Below are 14,751 nucleotides of genomic sequence, written 5' to 3' on the forward strand. Positions count from 1 at the left end.
GCATTTTAAATTTTAAAGTAGAAGTCCTGCCCGAGTGCCACAAAGTGTCTGTTGTTGTGCAGGGATAAGGCTTTGTTCACACTTGTTCACTGCGGGTCTGCGTGCAAAATCATATGCTTTCCCACAATGCACAAAAACGCCCGTTAGCAGATTATTTCTTAATGACACTTTCATGCATCTTGCCAATGCAAAATATCATTTTTAAAAAGGGTTAGATACTTATTTTTACATGTTTCTTGCATGTAGGGCAGCCCATTTACAAGAATGGGCTGCCCTAATTTTTCAACGTAAAAAACGTGCGCATGCTCTGTCACACCTGCATGGTTTTAACAGAGCCTAATAAGCTACCTGCCTGCCCTCCTTGTTATAAGGGTGCCCTGAATGTGTGAACAAGGGGCTTAGAGTGGAGCTCCACCCAAAGGTGAGGTTCCGCCTTAAGGTCCCCCCCCCCCCCTACTTTTCAACAAACTGCTCACAAGCACACAAGACGATACTTGTTTGTCTGCTGAACATGGACTCCTTATTAGAACCAGAATACAAGTCTTATATACAGTAGAAGAGGGGGTTCACCCCTCCTGCTGATATTACTCATACAATACATTAACATGAGCTAATTAACAAATTCCTTAGGGCAGCCGATGTGACTCCGTGCCCATCAGGATTTCACTACAGATGAGACTTGTCACCGAGCTTCACACAGTAGATTATAAATGATCATAAGTATACACACAGGACACCTTCTCACATTAGCGGGAGCTTCAGCAGGAGTCAGCCCGTCTCCTACATTGTACAGAGGCCAATGTGATCAGCTCTTTCCATTAACATGTTGAGTTCAGAATCAAACAAACCAAGAATAGTCTTTACATATATCCTGGGAGATATTGTGGATAAAGATTACTGCCCCATTTTAAGTAATCCAAGATATATTTTCTCAGTCACCCTGTGCCAGGATAGCACAGGGTGACTTAGACATAAGAGGTGCATGGGGAGCTGGAACAATGGTATCCCATACTTTCCAAGGGATTCTGGGTTCCACGGGCCCTCCCGTCACAGTACCTCATTAACAGCCTTATTTTGTAGTAGTACAATTTTATGAGATGGTCATTTATAGAAGCTATGACACCAGTTCTGGGCATATATTTTTTGGGGCTCATGCACATGGGCGCATTGGCCCATACAGAGAAACCACACTGGTGTATTTTGGTGCCCGGATGTCTTGTTGCTGTGTACAGCTTCCCATAGACCTGAATGGGTAAAGGCTAGCTTAAAGTAGGGCATACAGATGTAATGTCCCAAGTGCTTACTACTTGCGCTGGAGACATACTGGGGTTGATTTACTAAAACTGGGGAGTGCAAAATCTGGTGCATCTGTGCATGGTAGCCATGGGCATCCGCTCCATAGGGCAAGGGGGGGCAATTGACCCCCCCCCTGGAAAAATCGAAAGGGGCTGGATCCCAGGCTGGATGTCACACAGGCACAGCGAGCAGAGTGAAGCCGCCTCCCCCACCTGCTGTGCCTGTGTTGCGCTGGTGGCTGATCTGAGGTACTGAATGAGATGGGGGAGGGGGGTCCGTCTGTGCTCAAGGGGGGGTTTGTGCTGAATGGGGGGTCCATCTGTGCTGAAGGGGGGGTCTGTACTGAAGGTGGTTATGTGCTGAAGGGGGTCCATCTGTGCTGAAGGGGGGGTCTGTGCTGAAAGAGGGGTCTGTGTGGAATGGGGGGGTCTGTGCTGAAGGGGTCCATCTGTGCTGAATGAAGGGGTCTGTGCAGAATGGGGGGTCTGTGCTGAAGGGGGGTCCATCTGTGCTGAATGGACAGGTCTGTGCTGAAGGGGAGTCTGTACATTCTCTAGGCTATATTTATATGGGCATGGAGTGAAGCTGAATTATCTCAAGAGCTATTTCACACTGCCGCGTTATCGGTAAAGCGCCGCTAAAAAGCGGCGCTTTACCATCGTTTTAGCTGCGCTATTTGGCTGCTAGCGGGGCGCTTTTAACCCCTGCTAGCGTTTGAAGAAAGGGTTAAATGCGACTGTGTATCGCCGCTGCCGAAGCCCCCCCCCCCCCTAAAAAAATTTCAGCGGACGCCCATGATGGTAGCCAATCATCTTCTAACTTCAGCTTGTTCAATTAAGCTTTGACAAAAAAGCAACCTGGAAGCTCATTGGTTTCCATGCAGAGCTGTACCAGATTTTGCACTCTAGTTTTAGTAAACCAACCCCTGTTCACGTGTGACACTTGACACAAGTAGTGTACAGCCGCCTTCCCCCATTCATGTCTATGGGTGGCTGTATGCAGCACTGACACATTCCAGGCTCCAAAATATGCAGTGTGTTTATGCTGTATAGGTAATAATGCCCATGTGCAAGAGCCCTCAGGTGATATAATGTTCATCATTTTTATTCTTTTGTTTTGCCCAAGTGTGGTAGTTGTGTTCATCTAGTTGTTGTGGGGCCCATAGTTCCATAACATCATGTGGTGATTAATAAAACTTTTTTTTTGTCCTTCTAGGTACTATATTTGCCTATGGACAGACAGGCACTGGTAAAACATTTACCATGGAAGGTGTTCGGGCTGTTCCAGAGCTCAGAGGAATCATCCCTAATTCATTTGCTCACGTATTTGGTCATATTGCTAAGGCAGAGGGAGATACAAGGTATGTTTTCCATATCACGGCCCAAAATCATACAATATTGATGGGCCACTCCCATTAACCATAGAGCTTTTTATTCTTGTTCTGTAACCAACTTTATTACTTCAAGGGGTTCATTACTAACCTGGTCCATTTTGTGTTAATATTTTGCAGTGCATTCTTTTAACATTTCACTTAATTTGTTTGATTGTGTCATTTGTCCACTTCAAATGTTTATGAATTTCTTTCTCTTATCTTGTATGTTACAGGTTTTTGGTCAGAGTGTCTTATTTGGAGATTTATAATGAGGAAGTACGGGACTTGCTCGGTAAAGACCAGACACAGAGACTAGAGGTGGGGATGATAACGTTTTTTTCATTTAGAAACTGTCATTCGCCATATTAGAGACTGTACATAGTTAGTCAGGTTGAAAAAAGACACAAGTTCATCCAGTTCAACCACAAAAAAAATAAAAAACACAGTACAATCCCATACACCCAACTCCATACCCACAGTTGATCCAGAGGAAGGCAAAAAACCCCAGCAGAGCATGAGATCCAATTTGCTACAGCAGGGGAAAAAAATCCTTCCTGATCCCCCGAGAGGCAATCGGATTTACCCTGGATTAACTTTACCTACAAATCTTAGTACAGAGTCAGTTGCTACCTGATTACAACTAGGTCCTATTTATGGAAGTATTTGATAGATGCCCAGGTTGCCTTTAGAAATTAGTCAGCTATTGCCATTCATATTATATAAGAAAATATTGTGTTGCGCTGATAATCAAGTAAAAAATTGCATACATATATATATATATACACACCATATACATAAATAAGAACCCCCTACACCTCAAATCAGGGAGGTATATGTGCAAAAGATAAACAAAAACCACTCAAAAACTATAATGTGAAAAAATTCAAATAGAACCAGCAAAAATAGTTCATGGAAAAAACACAGTTCAGTACATAGGCTAATAGGAGACAGGTGTGAGATCCACAGTCCTTTGGTGTGCAGCTGTCATTATAGCAAAAAAAAATAAAAAAATAAAACCTTTTCCTTCTGGACTCCCCGATTAACACAGGATATCAGCCGCTCATAAGGAGAAAAGAAAGATATATGGTGCAAATAACGTAATAAAATGGGAAATTAACCCTGCAATACAATGATTGCACTCACGGAACCTCGATGGTAAAAAGGCTCAACTGCAATCAGTCATTGAACGCCGCTCAGTGCTACGATCTCTTCAGAAGGACGGATTCGACCGTCGATCGCGTCACTCGGCTTCTCCCCCACGCGTATCGTCAATAGCCACTTGACTTATTCATGGGTTGCCATGTGACCATGTCAGCAGTCTATTTATACAAGCTGACAATGGAGGCAAGAGCAGAGGGGTGGATCCTTCACATCATTGCCGGCTGACTGGTGCGCTTTAGCCACAACATTTTAATGTGATCTTTACAAGCAAATAAAATACATATATACGAGACCATTTGGAACAAATTAAATGTTAAAATACATTATAAAATTCATTTATGCAACCTTCATTATGAACAACTAATAGCCTATACACGTCACTGCCTCCAGTGGTGAGAAGAATAAATACACCTAATATTACTCAACCACTTTCAAAAATAAATAAAAGAAGGCATAGATAATCACCCCCCCTAGTGGGTGATAGTAATATTACAAGAATTACTATAGACATGACATACAATGGAAGGGGATAAAAATCCTGCATACTGGTGAATCTTCACCAAAAAAAAACACATGATCAGCTGATCAATAGGTTATAATAATAAACCCAGTCCATAAGATTATTAAAAAATATTAATAACAATATATAATGATAAAAATATATTGATAAAAATATATATATATATTGATAAAAAATATATATATATGGATAAAAAATATAAAAATGTATATAAAATGCCCCTAATTAGAAATCTGCGATGAAGCAATTGAGGTCAAACTCGATGTTAAGGCCATTAGGTGCCAGGGTAGCCATCTCGTGAATCCACCGAGATTCACATTTACTCAGCTCCCTGACTTTGTGACTCCCCCTCCAGTGGGGTATATACTTGTCTATGGCCCAAAATTTTAAACCTCTTGGATCATTATTATGGCATTGTTTGAAATGTCGTGAGACATTATGTTCATCACAACCTTTTTCAATGTTTTGTACGTGCTCCCTAATCCTTTTCCACATGGGTCTCTTAGTGCGTCCCACATACTGCAAAGAGCACGGGCACTGGAGCACATACACCACCCCCTCAGTCCTGCACGTTATTAGCTCTTTTATTTTATAGTCTTTTTTGGTCACATTAGATGAAAAACTGGAACATTTTTGGCCATTTTGATTTGTCTTCCTACATGCAAAACAGCGTTTGCAAGGGAAAAAACCTTTTCCTTGCCAAAAAGTCAGAACCTCCTTTTTATTTGGGGGGTCTGGGACACTTTTTGCAACTAGATCCCTTAAAGTGGGAGCTCTTCGATACACAACTTTAGGTGCGACAGGCAATACATCCTGGAGCTGCCTATCAGCTTTTAAAATCGGCCAATGTTTCCTGAATATTGATTCTAGTTGCCTGTGTTGTACATTGAAATTTAGGATGATAGGTATTTCTTGTTCCACTTTTGCAAACTTTTTTTTATCTGAAATCAGGTTCTCTCTTGATACATTCTTAACTTCCTCAATCTTTAGTTGAATAAAATCTTCACTGTAGCCCTTTTGTGTAAACTTAGAGCCTACAAATTTGGCCTGATCCATAAATGTATTATCATCCGTACAGTTCCTTCTGATCCGCGTCAATTGCCCTTTTGGTACGTTGATCAGCCACGGGTCATAATGACAACTGTCTGTTGGGATGTAACTATTACGGTCTACTGGCTTGAAGAACGTTTTGGTACTTATTTTCTGATTTTCCAAGGAGATTTCTAAATCCAAGAACTGGATAATCTTATCGCTTATAGTATAAGTGAGTTTTATATTTTTTCCATTCTTATTCAACTTTTCAAAAAATTGTTTCAGTGAGGTGTCATCCCCTTTCCATAACACAATGCAGTCATCTATAAATCTTTTGTAAACTATTAAAGAGTCCGGTGAATCATTATATATGGCAGTCTCCTCCCATTCTGCCATATAGATATTGGCAACACTTGGTGCATATTTGGCACCCATAGCTACTCCGTTAAGCTGTCTGAAATATTCCGATTTGTGCCAAAAGTAGTTGTGTTGCAAACCGTAGGCCAGACTCCTCAAAATAAAGCGTTTTTGCTTGGACACTAAGTCGCTGAATTTATCCAAGGCCCATTTGGACGCATCAATAGCCTCCTTATGGTTGATCACCGTATAAAGTGAGGCCACATCTGCTGTGGCAAGCAGATAGGTATCACCCGTCTCCATTTTAATAGTTTCCAAGATTTGTATAAGATGTTTTGTATCCCTTAGATACGCTCGAGTCTTGGGCACCAATGGTTGCATGAAACGATCCACATATTCACCCAACCTAGAGTTTATGGATTGAATGCCATTTATAATTGGTCGCCCGGGAGGTTTTTTAGCATCTTTGTGTATCTTGGGAATTGTATATATGATAGGTACCCTGCATGTGTCTGGCACCAAATACTTATACTCTCTCTTATTCAGGACCCCTTTTTGTCTCCCTCTGTACACCAGATAAGCCAATTCTTCTTTATATTCTCGTGTGGGGTTCCCTTTAAGTTTAATATACGTATTAGTGTCCTTTAGTTGATTATCCAGTTCCTCATAGTAGTACTCCCTTGAAAGGACCACAATTGCTCCGCCTTTATCTGCGGGCCTTATAATGATTCCTTTGTTCTTCTCCAGCTCCTTGATCCCCCTATGTATAATCATAGGGTCAGGTATGCGTTTAACCTTTAGGCTATCCAAATCTTTCAGGACCATTTTACTGAATACCTCAATATGGTGATTATTAGGCACCTGAGGGTTAAAGAGGGATTTGTTTCTAAGAGTGCTATATTGAACTCTACCTTCATCCATGTTTCTATCAGCCTGATTCCTAACAGGCTGATTAAGCATATATTTCTTAATGTTCAGCTTACGCACAAATTTTCGAACATCAACATATGCATCAAATTTATTTAAATTCCGTTTCGGGGCAAATTTCAAACCCTTATCTAATGTCATCAATTCTGCAGGGGTAAGGTCAATTCCACTTAGGTTATAGATACCCTCGCCTACTGTACTTTCCGTCTTTTTGACCTTGTGTCCCCCTCTGCACCCCCTGGTTCGTTGGGGCTTCGGGCGTGATCTAACTGTTCGTACCGAGGTGGGGTCTTGTCGCTCCGGCGATATTCTAAAAAAGAGGAACGTGAGTCTTCTTCGTTCCTATAGGTGCTAAGTGGTTCATATCTGTTTTGCGTATGCACCGGGCTCCTTCTGTTATCATAATAATAATTATTATGGGGATGTGCACCAGTTTGCTGGGGGTGCTGAGAATTTTTTGAAAAGTTGAATAAGAATGGAAAAAATATAAAACTCACTTATACTATAAGCGATAAGATTATCCAGTTCTTGGATTTAGAAATCTCCTTGGAAAATCAGAAAATAAGTACCAAAACGTTCTTCAAGCCAGTAGACCGTAATAGTTACATCCCAACAGACAGTTGTCATTATGACCCGTGGCTGATCAACGTACCAAAAGGGCAATTGACGCGGATCAGAAGGAACTGTACGGATGATAATACATTTATGGATCAGGCCAAATTTGTAGGCTCTAAGTTTACACAAAAGGGCTACAGTGAAGATTTTATTCAACTAAAGATTGAGGAAGTTAAGAATGTATCAAGAGAGAACCTGATTTCAGATAAAAAAAAGTTTGCAAAAGTGGAACAAGAAATACCTATCATCCTAAATTTCAATGTACAACACAGGCAACTAGAATCAATATTCAGGAAACATTGGCCGATTTTAAAAGCTGATAGGCAGCTCCAGGATGTATTGCCTGCCGCACCTAAAGTTGTGTATCGAAGAGCTCCCACTTTAAGGGATCTAGTTGCAAAAAGTGTCCCAGACCCCCCAAATAAAAAGGAGGTTCTGACTTTTTGGCAAGGAAAAGGTTTTTTCCCTTGCAAACGCTGTTTTGCATGTAGGAAGACAAATCAAAATGGCCAAAAATGTTCCAGTTTTTCATCTAATGTGACCAAAAAAGACTATAAAATAAAAGAGCTAATAACGTGCAGGACTGAGGGGGTGGTGTATGTGCTCCAGTGCCCGTGCTCTTTGCAGTATGTGGGACGCACTAAGAGACCCATGTGGAAAAGGATTAGGGAGCACGTACAAAACATTGAAAAAGGTTGTGATGAACATAATGTCTCACGACATTTCAAACAATGCCATAATAATGATCCAAGAGGTTTAAAATTTTGGGCCATAGACAAGTATATACCCCACTGGAGGGGGAGTCACAAAGTCAGGGAGCTGAGTAAATGTGAATCTCGGTGGATTCACGAGATGGCTACCCTGGCACCTAATGGCCTTAACATCGAGTTTGACCTCAATTGCTTCATCGCAGATTTCTAATTAGGGGCATTTTATATACATTTTTATATTTTTTATCCATATATATATATTTTTTATCAATATATATATATATTTTTATCAATATATTTTTATCATTATATATTGTTATTAATATTTTTTAATAATCTTATGGACTGGGTTTATTATTATAACCTATTGATCAGCTGATCATGTGTTTTTTTTTGGTGAAGATTCACCAGTATGCGGGATTTTTATCCCCTTCCATTGTATGTCATGTCTATAGTAATTCTTGTAATATTACTATCACCCACTAGGGGGGGTGATTATCTATGCCTTCTTTTATTTATTTTTGAAAGTGGTTGAGTAATATTAGGTGTATTTATTCTTCTCACCACTGGAGGCAGTGACGTGTATAGGCTATTAGTTGTTCATAATGAAGGTTGCATAAATGAATTTTATAATGTATTTTAACATTTAATTTGTTCCAAATGGTCTCGTATATATGTATTTTATTTGCTTGTAAAGATCACATTAAAATGTTGTGGCTAAAGCGCACCAGTCAGCCGGCAATGATGTGAAGGATCCACCCCTCTGCTCTTGCCTCCATTGTCAGCTTGTATAAATAGACTGCTGACATGGTCACATGGCAACCCATGAATAAGTCAAGTGGCTATTGACGATACGCGTGGGGGAGAAGCCGAGTGACGCGATCGACGGTCGAATCCGTCCTTCTGAGGAGATCGTAGCACTGAGCGGCGTTCAATGACTGATTGCAGTTGAGCCTTTTTACCATCGAGGTTCCGTGAGTGCAATCATTGTATTGCAGGGTTCATTTCCCATTTTATTACGTTATTTGCACCATATATCTTTCTTTTCTCCTTATGAGCGGCTGATATCCTGTGTTAATCGGGGAGTCCAGAAGGAAAAGGTTTTATTTTTTTTTTTATTTTTTTTTATTTTTTTTTTTTTGCTATAATGACAGCTGCACACCAAAGGACTGTGGATCTCACACCTGTCTCCTATTAGCCTATGTACTGAACTGTGTTTTTTCCATGAACTATTTTTGCTGGTTCTATTTGAATTTTTTCACATTATAGTTTTTGAGTGGTTTTTGTTTATCTTTTGCACATATACCTCCCTGATTTGAGGTGTAGGGGGTTCTTATTTATGTATATGGTGTGTGTATATATATATATGTATGCAATTTTTTACTTGATTATCAGCGCAACACAATATTTTCTTATTTATTCACTTTGGTTTTGTGCACCTCACGTGTCTGCAGCTTATCTTTAGTATTTTATATGGTTTTAGTAATAGCGCTGTAGTACCTTTTTATATATTTTTTATATATTATTGCCATTCATATTATGGTGCAGTTTGTAAAATAAAGTTGTTTTTGGGTGATTAAAGCAGACCTTCCATTTCTGATGCACACGCATACCTGTGGCCTATATCTGTAAAATGATAATTATTTGCTGTACCCTTCTATGCTTCCCCTACCAGGTTCAGTGGCAGAGTTGCATAATTGAAGGGAGGTGGCGTTGAAATCCTCCTATTCCCTCAAAGCACTTTTCAGGTCCTTCATCCACTTCCCTCTCTGTCCCTCTTCTCATTTGAAGCTCACTGTATTTGTCTATTCTCTTCAGTTTCTTTGAGAATTACTGTGGATCTATCGGCATCTTGGACCAGTATCAAGCTTTTTTGATGACTTCTCTGGCTAGCTACCCTATTTTCTCTCTCCTGAAATTGCCACAATTCTTCTCAGTGACTTCAACATCCATGTTAATCTCAATGCTCCTGCTACTTCTAAACAGGCTTCTACTCACTCTGATGACAACTCCCTTTACCTTGTATTATCCTACCTATGCACCCCTTGCAACATCTCCAACATTCCTCTTCCTCTCTCTGATCACCACCTTCTTAGCGTCGCTCATTCCTTGTCTTCCTCCACCTTGCCTTCCAACTACCTAACAGTTATCTGTAGAAACCTTTGCCATCCCCTTCTCAGCCCTGTCCTGCCCCAACCTGGCAACTTCTGTCTTCAACAGTTCACTGTCATCCAGCCTGGACACATTGGCCTCCCTCAATACACACAGAATCAGACTGCTACAACCCTGGAAAATGGACAATACCATAAGCCTCAAAAAACATAGCTGCACTCTTGAGCATCTGTGGCGTAAGACTAAGTCCCATCAAGATTTCAACCAATATAAATCTGTCCTTCAAAAATACAGTTCTTGCCTCCACACTGCCAAACAGACATGCTTTATCACTCTCATTAACACGCTCTCACGCAGTCCCAGTCAACTCTTTACTACCCTTTTACTTTCTACTTTGTCCTTCATTACCCCCACTGATCTTACTCACTGCCTAGGAGATTGCTAATCACTTCAAAAATAAGATTGATACAATTTGTGATGAGACCTCCACTGTACAGATATCGCCCTCATCTTACACTCCTTGTCCACCTGCACAATCAATACTTCCCTAGTTTAACCCATCTACTATAGAGGAAGTCACCTAACCACCTGCCCACTGGACCCTGATCCCTCACAAATACTACGGTCACTCTCTGGCTCTGTCCTACACTCTTTAATGCACATCTTCAATCTCTTTATCTCTGCTGGCATCTTCCCCAAACCTCTAAAACATGCACTAGTCGCCCCCACACCTAAAAAGGCCTCACGGACCACACCAATCTTAACCTAAGATCCATCTCCTTACTTCCTTTTGCCTCCAAACTCCTTGAACATCTAATCTACATCTGACTGAGCTGCCACCTCTTCGAGAATAACTTCCTTGATCCTCTTCAGTCTGGATTTTGCCCTCAAAACTCCACAGAAACCGTTCTCCTAAAACTCACAAACGACGTACTAACAGCTAAAATCAAAGGTCACTATTCCATACTCCTACTTTTGGACCTTTCCGCTGCCTATGATATAATTGACTACCCCCTCCTGAAAAAAAAAAAAAAAACTTTATTGGTCTCCGTGACTGGGCTCTACGTTGATTCGAATTGTACCTATCTCACTGCACCTTCTTTTTTTTTAAAGATATTTTTATTAGGTTTAAGGCCTTGTACTCACGAGCAGACATGTCCGATGAAACCGGTCCGCGGACCGTTTTCATCGGACATGTCTGCCCGGGGACTTCTGTTCGATGGCTGTACACACCATCGAACAGAAGTCTGCGCGTAAACAATACGCGGGGCGTGTCCACGGTGTCGCCGCGACAATGACGCGGCGACGTGGGCGGGCCTGCCTTTTAAATGCTTCCACGCATGCGTCGAAGTCATTCAACGCATGCGAGGGATGGCGGGCGGCCGGACATGTACGGTAGGTCTGTACAGACGACCGTACATGTCCGGGCGGACAGGTTTCCAGCGGACTGTTTTAAAGCAAGTCCAGGAAACAGTTGTCCGCTGGAAACCTGTCCGATCCGCCCGAAAATGGTCCGCTCGGGCCTACACACGGCCAAACATGTCTGCTGAAACTGGTCCGCAGTGCTAAAAGCATCAGGTATAATACCTGGATATAGCGAAAGCGGAGGTCCAGACATTAGAGATCCGTGAAGCACGGCCCATCAATGGTCAAGCAAGAGCAGTGCAATCAGTGCTGGGAGAGGGTTAGCGGACTAGCCAACCATCTACCCCAAATTTTGTGGAAGGTTTTGTTCCATTTCCGGAGTTCAAAAGTAAGTTTATACAGTGGGATAGCGTCATTAATACGTTTTAACCAGAGGGATTTCAGAGAGGTCTGTGCGCCCTTCCAGGACAGTAAAATAGCTTTTTTAACATAAAAGAAGAGTATATGGAGCAGTCTCTTGGCATGTGATGATAGGTGTAATTCGCCTAATAGGCAGTTCTTGGGGTGGGTTATGTTTGGGAGGCCTAGCGCCACTGAGATGAAAGCACCCACTTCTTCTCAGAAGTCCTTCTCACTGCACCTTCAGTGTCACAACGCTTCCTCCTCTCCTACTCCTCTTACTGTTGGGGGTCCCCCAAGGTTTTGTCCCTGGACCTCTCCTATTCCTGATCTACAACTCCTCCATGGGTCAGCTGATGGCCTCTCATGGCTTCCAATACTATTTGTATTCTAATGACACCCAAATCTATATCTCTACCCCTCGCTCACCCCATCAGTTTCCTCATATATCACTGATTTACCTAGACATATCTGACTGGATGTCACACCACTTCCTCAAACTCAATCTATCCAAAACCCAACTCATAATATTTCCTCCCCCCAAGTACCCTTTCCCCTGACTTCTTTGTCAATATTAGTGGCACAGCTATCGGTCCCTTTCTTAATCATTTACACCACTATGCTTCATATTCACTCCCTGGTTATCTCTCGCCTGGACTACTGCAACTTCCCCCTCATTGGTTTACCTTTACATAGGCTATCCCCCTTAAAGGGGTTGTAAAGGTAAACAAATGTTTCCCTAAATAGCTTCCTTTACCTTAGTGCAGTCCTCCTTCACTTACCTCATCCTTATTTCTTCTGAGAAATCCTCACTTCCTATTCTTCTGTCTGTAACTACACACAGTAATGCGAGGCTTTCTTCCTGGTGTGGAGAAAGCCTCTTGAGGGGGTAGGGGGCGAGCAGGAGTGTCAGGACGCCCACTAACGCACAGCTCCTTTCTCTATCTGCAAAGTAGAGAGTGTCCTGACTTGCCTGCTCGCCCCCTTCCCCCCTCAAGAGGCTTTCTCCACACCAGGGAGAAAGCCTTGCATTACTGTGTGGAGTTGCAGACAGAAAAACAGCAAGTGAGGATTTCTCAGAAGAAATAAGGACATTTAAAAGCAAAATGGAAGGATGAGGTAAGTGAAGGTGGACTGCACTAAGGTAAAGGAAGCTATTTAGGGATTTATTTTTTTACCTTTACAACCCCTTTAAGTCCGTCATAAATGCTTCTGCCAGACTCATTCACCTTGCCACCCGTTCAGTTTCTGCTACCCCTCTCTGCCAATCCCTCCACTGGCTTCCGCTCACCCAACAAATAAAAGTCAAAGTGTACTAACAACAACCTTCAAAACCATCTACAACCCTGCCCCCAGCTATATCACTAACCTAGTCTCAAAATATCAACCAAACTGCTCTCTTTGGTCCTCCAAGACCTCCTGCTCTCTAGCACCCTTTTCACCTCCTCCCATGCTCGCCTCCAGGGCTTCTCCCAAGTTCCTCCCATCCTTTGGAATTACTTACCCCAATCTGTCAGACTGTTTCCTAATCTATCCATCTTTAGATGATCGCTGAAAACTATTCTCTTTATTAAAGCCTATCCTGCTTCTAACTAATACACTGTGTTTTTACTTTCTCCATCAGCTCATCCCCTACAGTTATTACCTTTTTTATATCACTTGACCTTTTAATTTGTAAGCTCTAATGAGCAGGGCCCTCTGATTCCTGTTGTACCAAATTGTATTGTAACTGTACTGTCTTCCTTCATTTTGTAAAGCACTGAGCAAACTGTTGGCGCTGTATAAACCCTGTATTACAATAACTGAATTTGGAGACTAGGTGGCACTATTGCACTAATATTTTCATTTAAAGGTCACATGTTTTTTTGAAGCTAACAAATTTGATAGTTATACAAGCTAATGATTTATGTTGCTTTATACACAGAACCCAGGCATATGTTCAGAATTTTAAATAGCAATCAGTAGTCTTTTGTTTAGCCAACTAATACATTTAAAGTTACAGTTCACTGTTATGATTAGCAAACGGAGCCCTGCTATGTAAAATGTAAAGTAAAATCTGTGCTTGTTAAAATGGGATCAATGTGAAATTAAGCCAGCCAAAGTATGACCTCATTAGTTTATAGGTTAAAGCGGTATTAAATCCAAAATGTAATCTATTGCCACTTAACAGTCCTCAGATGTGGTGATTGCATTAGTTTTCTTATTTTTTTCCCTCTGTTTTTCCCCTGTTGATCTGGCCAGTAACACACCACCTGTATTAGAGTACATCCACTCTGGATGAAGCGGCATAGGGACACATTAGGACAGCAGCATTGTTAATCTGGAGGAGGTTAGATGTAGTAGCAGATTTAGATACATCCGCATGTTGAAGCCAAATTCCAGGTGACAGGCAGTTACAGCAAACAGTTTTTTTTCGTTAAGAGCCAGTTCACACACAGGCGGCACGACTTTGGGGGCGACTCGGCAAGGCGATCTCAAGACGACTTGAGAAGCAACTTGCAAAATGACTTCTGTATTTAAGTCCATGCACGTCTCGCCCAAAGTCGTACAGGAACCTTTTTCCAAGTCGGAGCGACTTGCGTCGTTCCTATTAGAGTGGTTTCCATTAAATAGAGCTGACCGTGACTTGTCAGGCGGCAGATTCGCCTGACAGGTCGCCCCTGTGTGAACTGGCTCTAAATAAATTTACAGGAGAGATTGTTCCGTTAAAAAGCAACATACAGTACTTGAATATAAAGCAGAAGAGAGAGCCTACAAACGAAAACTAATACAGCCAGCACATCTAAGAATTAGTAAGCTGCAATATAAAAAATGTTTTCTTTTGGGTTTAATACTGCTTTAATGGGCCAGTGTAAAGGCCCATTAAAGCGGAGTTCCACCCAAAA

At 41.7% G+C, this 14,751-nt stretch overlaps 1 protein-coding gene across 4 annotated transcripts in view; it reads left to right on the forward strand.

Annotated features, from left to right (window-relative positions):
- Positions 1 to 14,751, forward strand: part of KIF3A (kinesin family member 3A) — a 108,068-nt gene that overhangs the window by 24,749 nt on the left and 68,568 nt on the right. For all 4 annotated transcript variants that reach the window (XM_040344630.1, XM_040344631.1, XM_040344633.1 and 1 more), the window contains exons 3-4: positions 2,512 to 2,656; positions 2,902 to 2,986. In XM_040344630.1, the coding sequence (XP_040200564.1) occupies positions 2,512 to 2,656; positions 2,902 to 2,986 (230 nt within the window). The remainder of the gene's footprint in view (positions 1 to 2,511; positions 2,657 to 2,901; positions 2,987 to 14,751) is intronic.

This window comes from Rana temporaria, chromosome 3, assembly GCF_905171775.1.
Source record: "Rana temporaria chromosome 3, aRanTem1.1, whole genome shotgun sequence".
In the NCBI taxonomy this organism is placed as follows: Eukaryota; Metazoa; Chordata; class Amphibia; order Anura; family Ranidae; genus Rana; species Rana temporaria.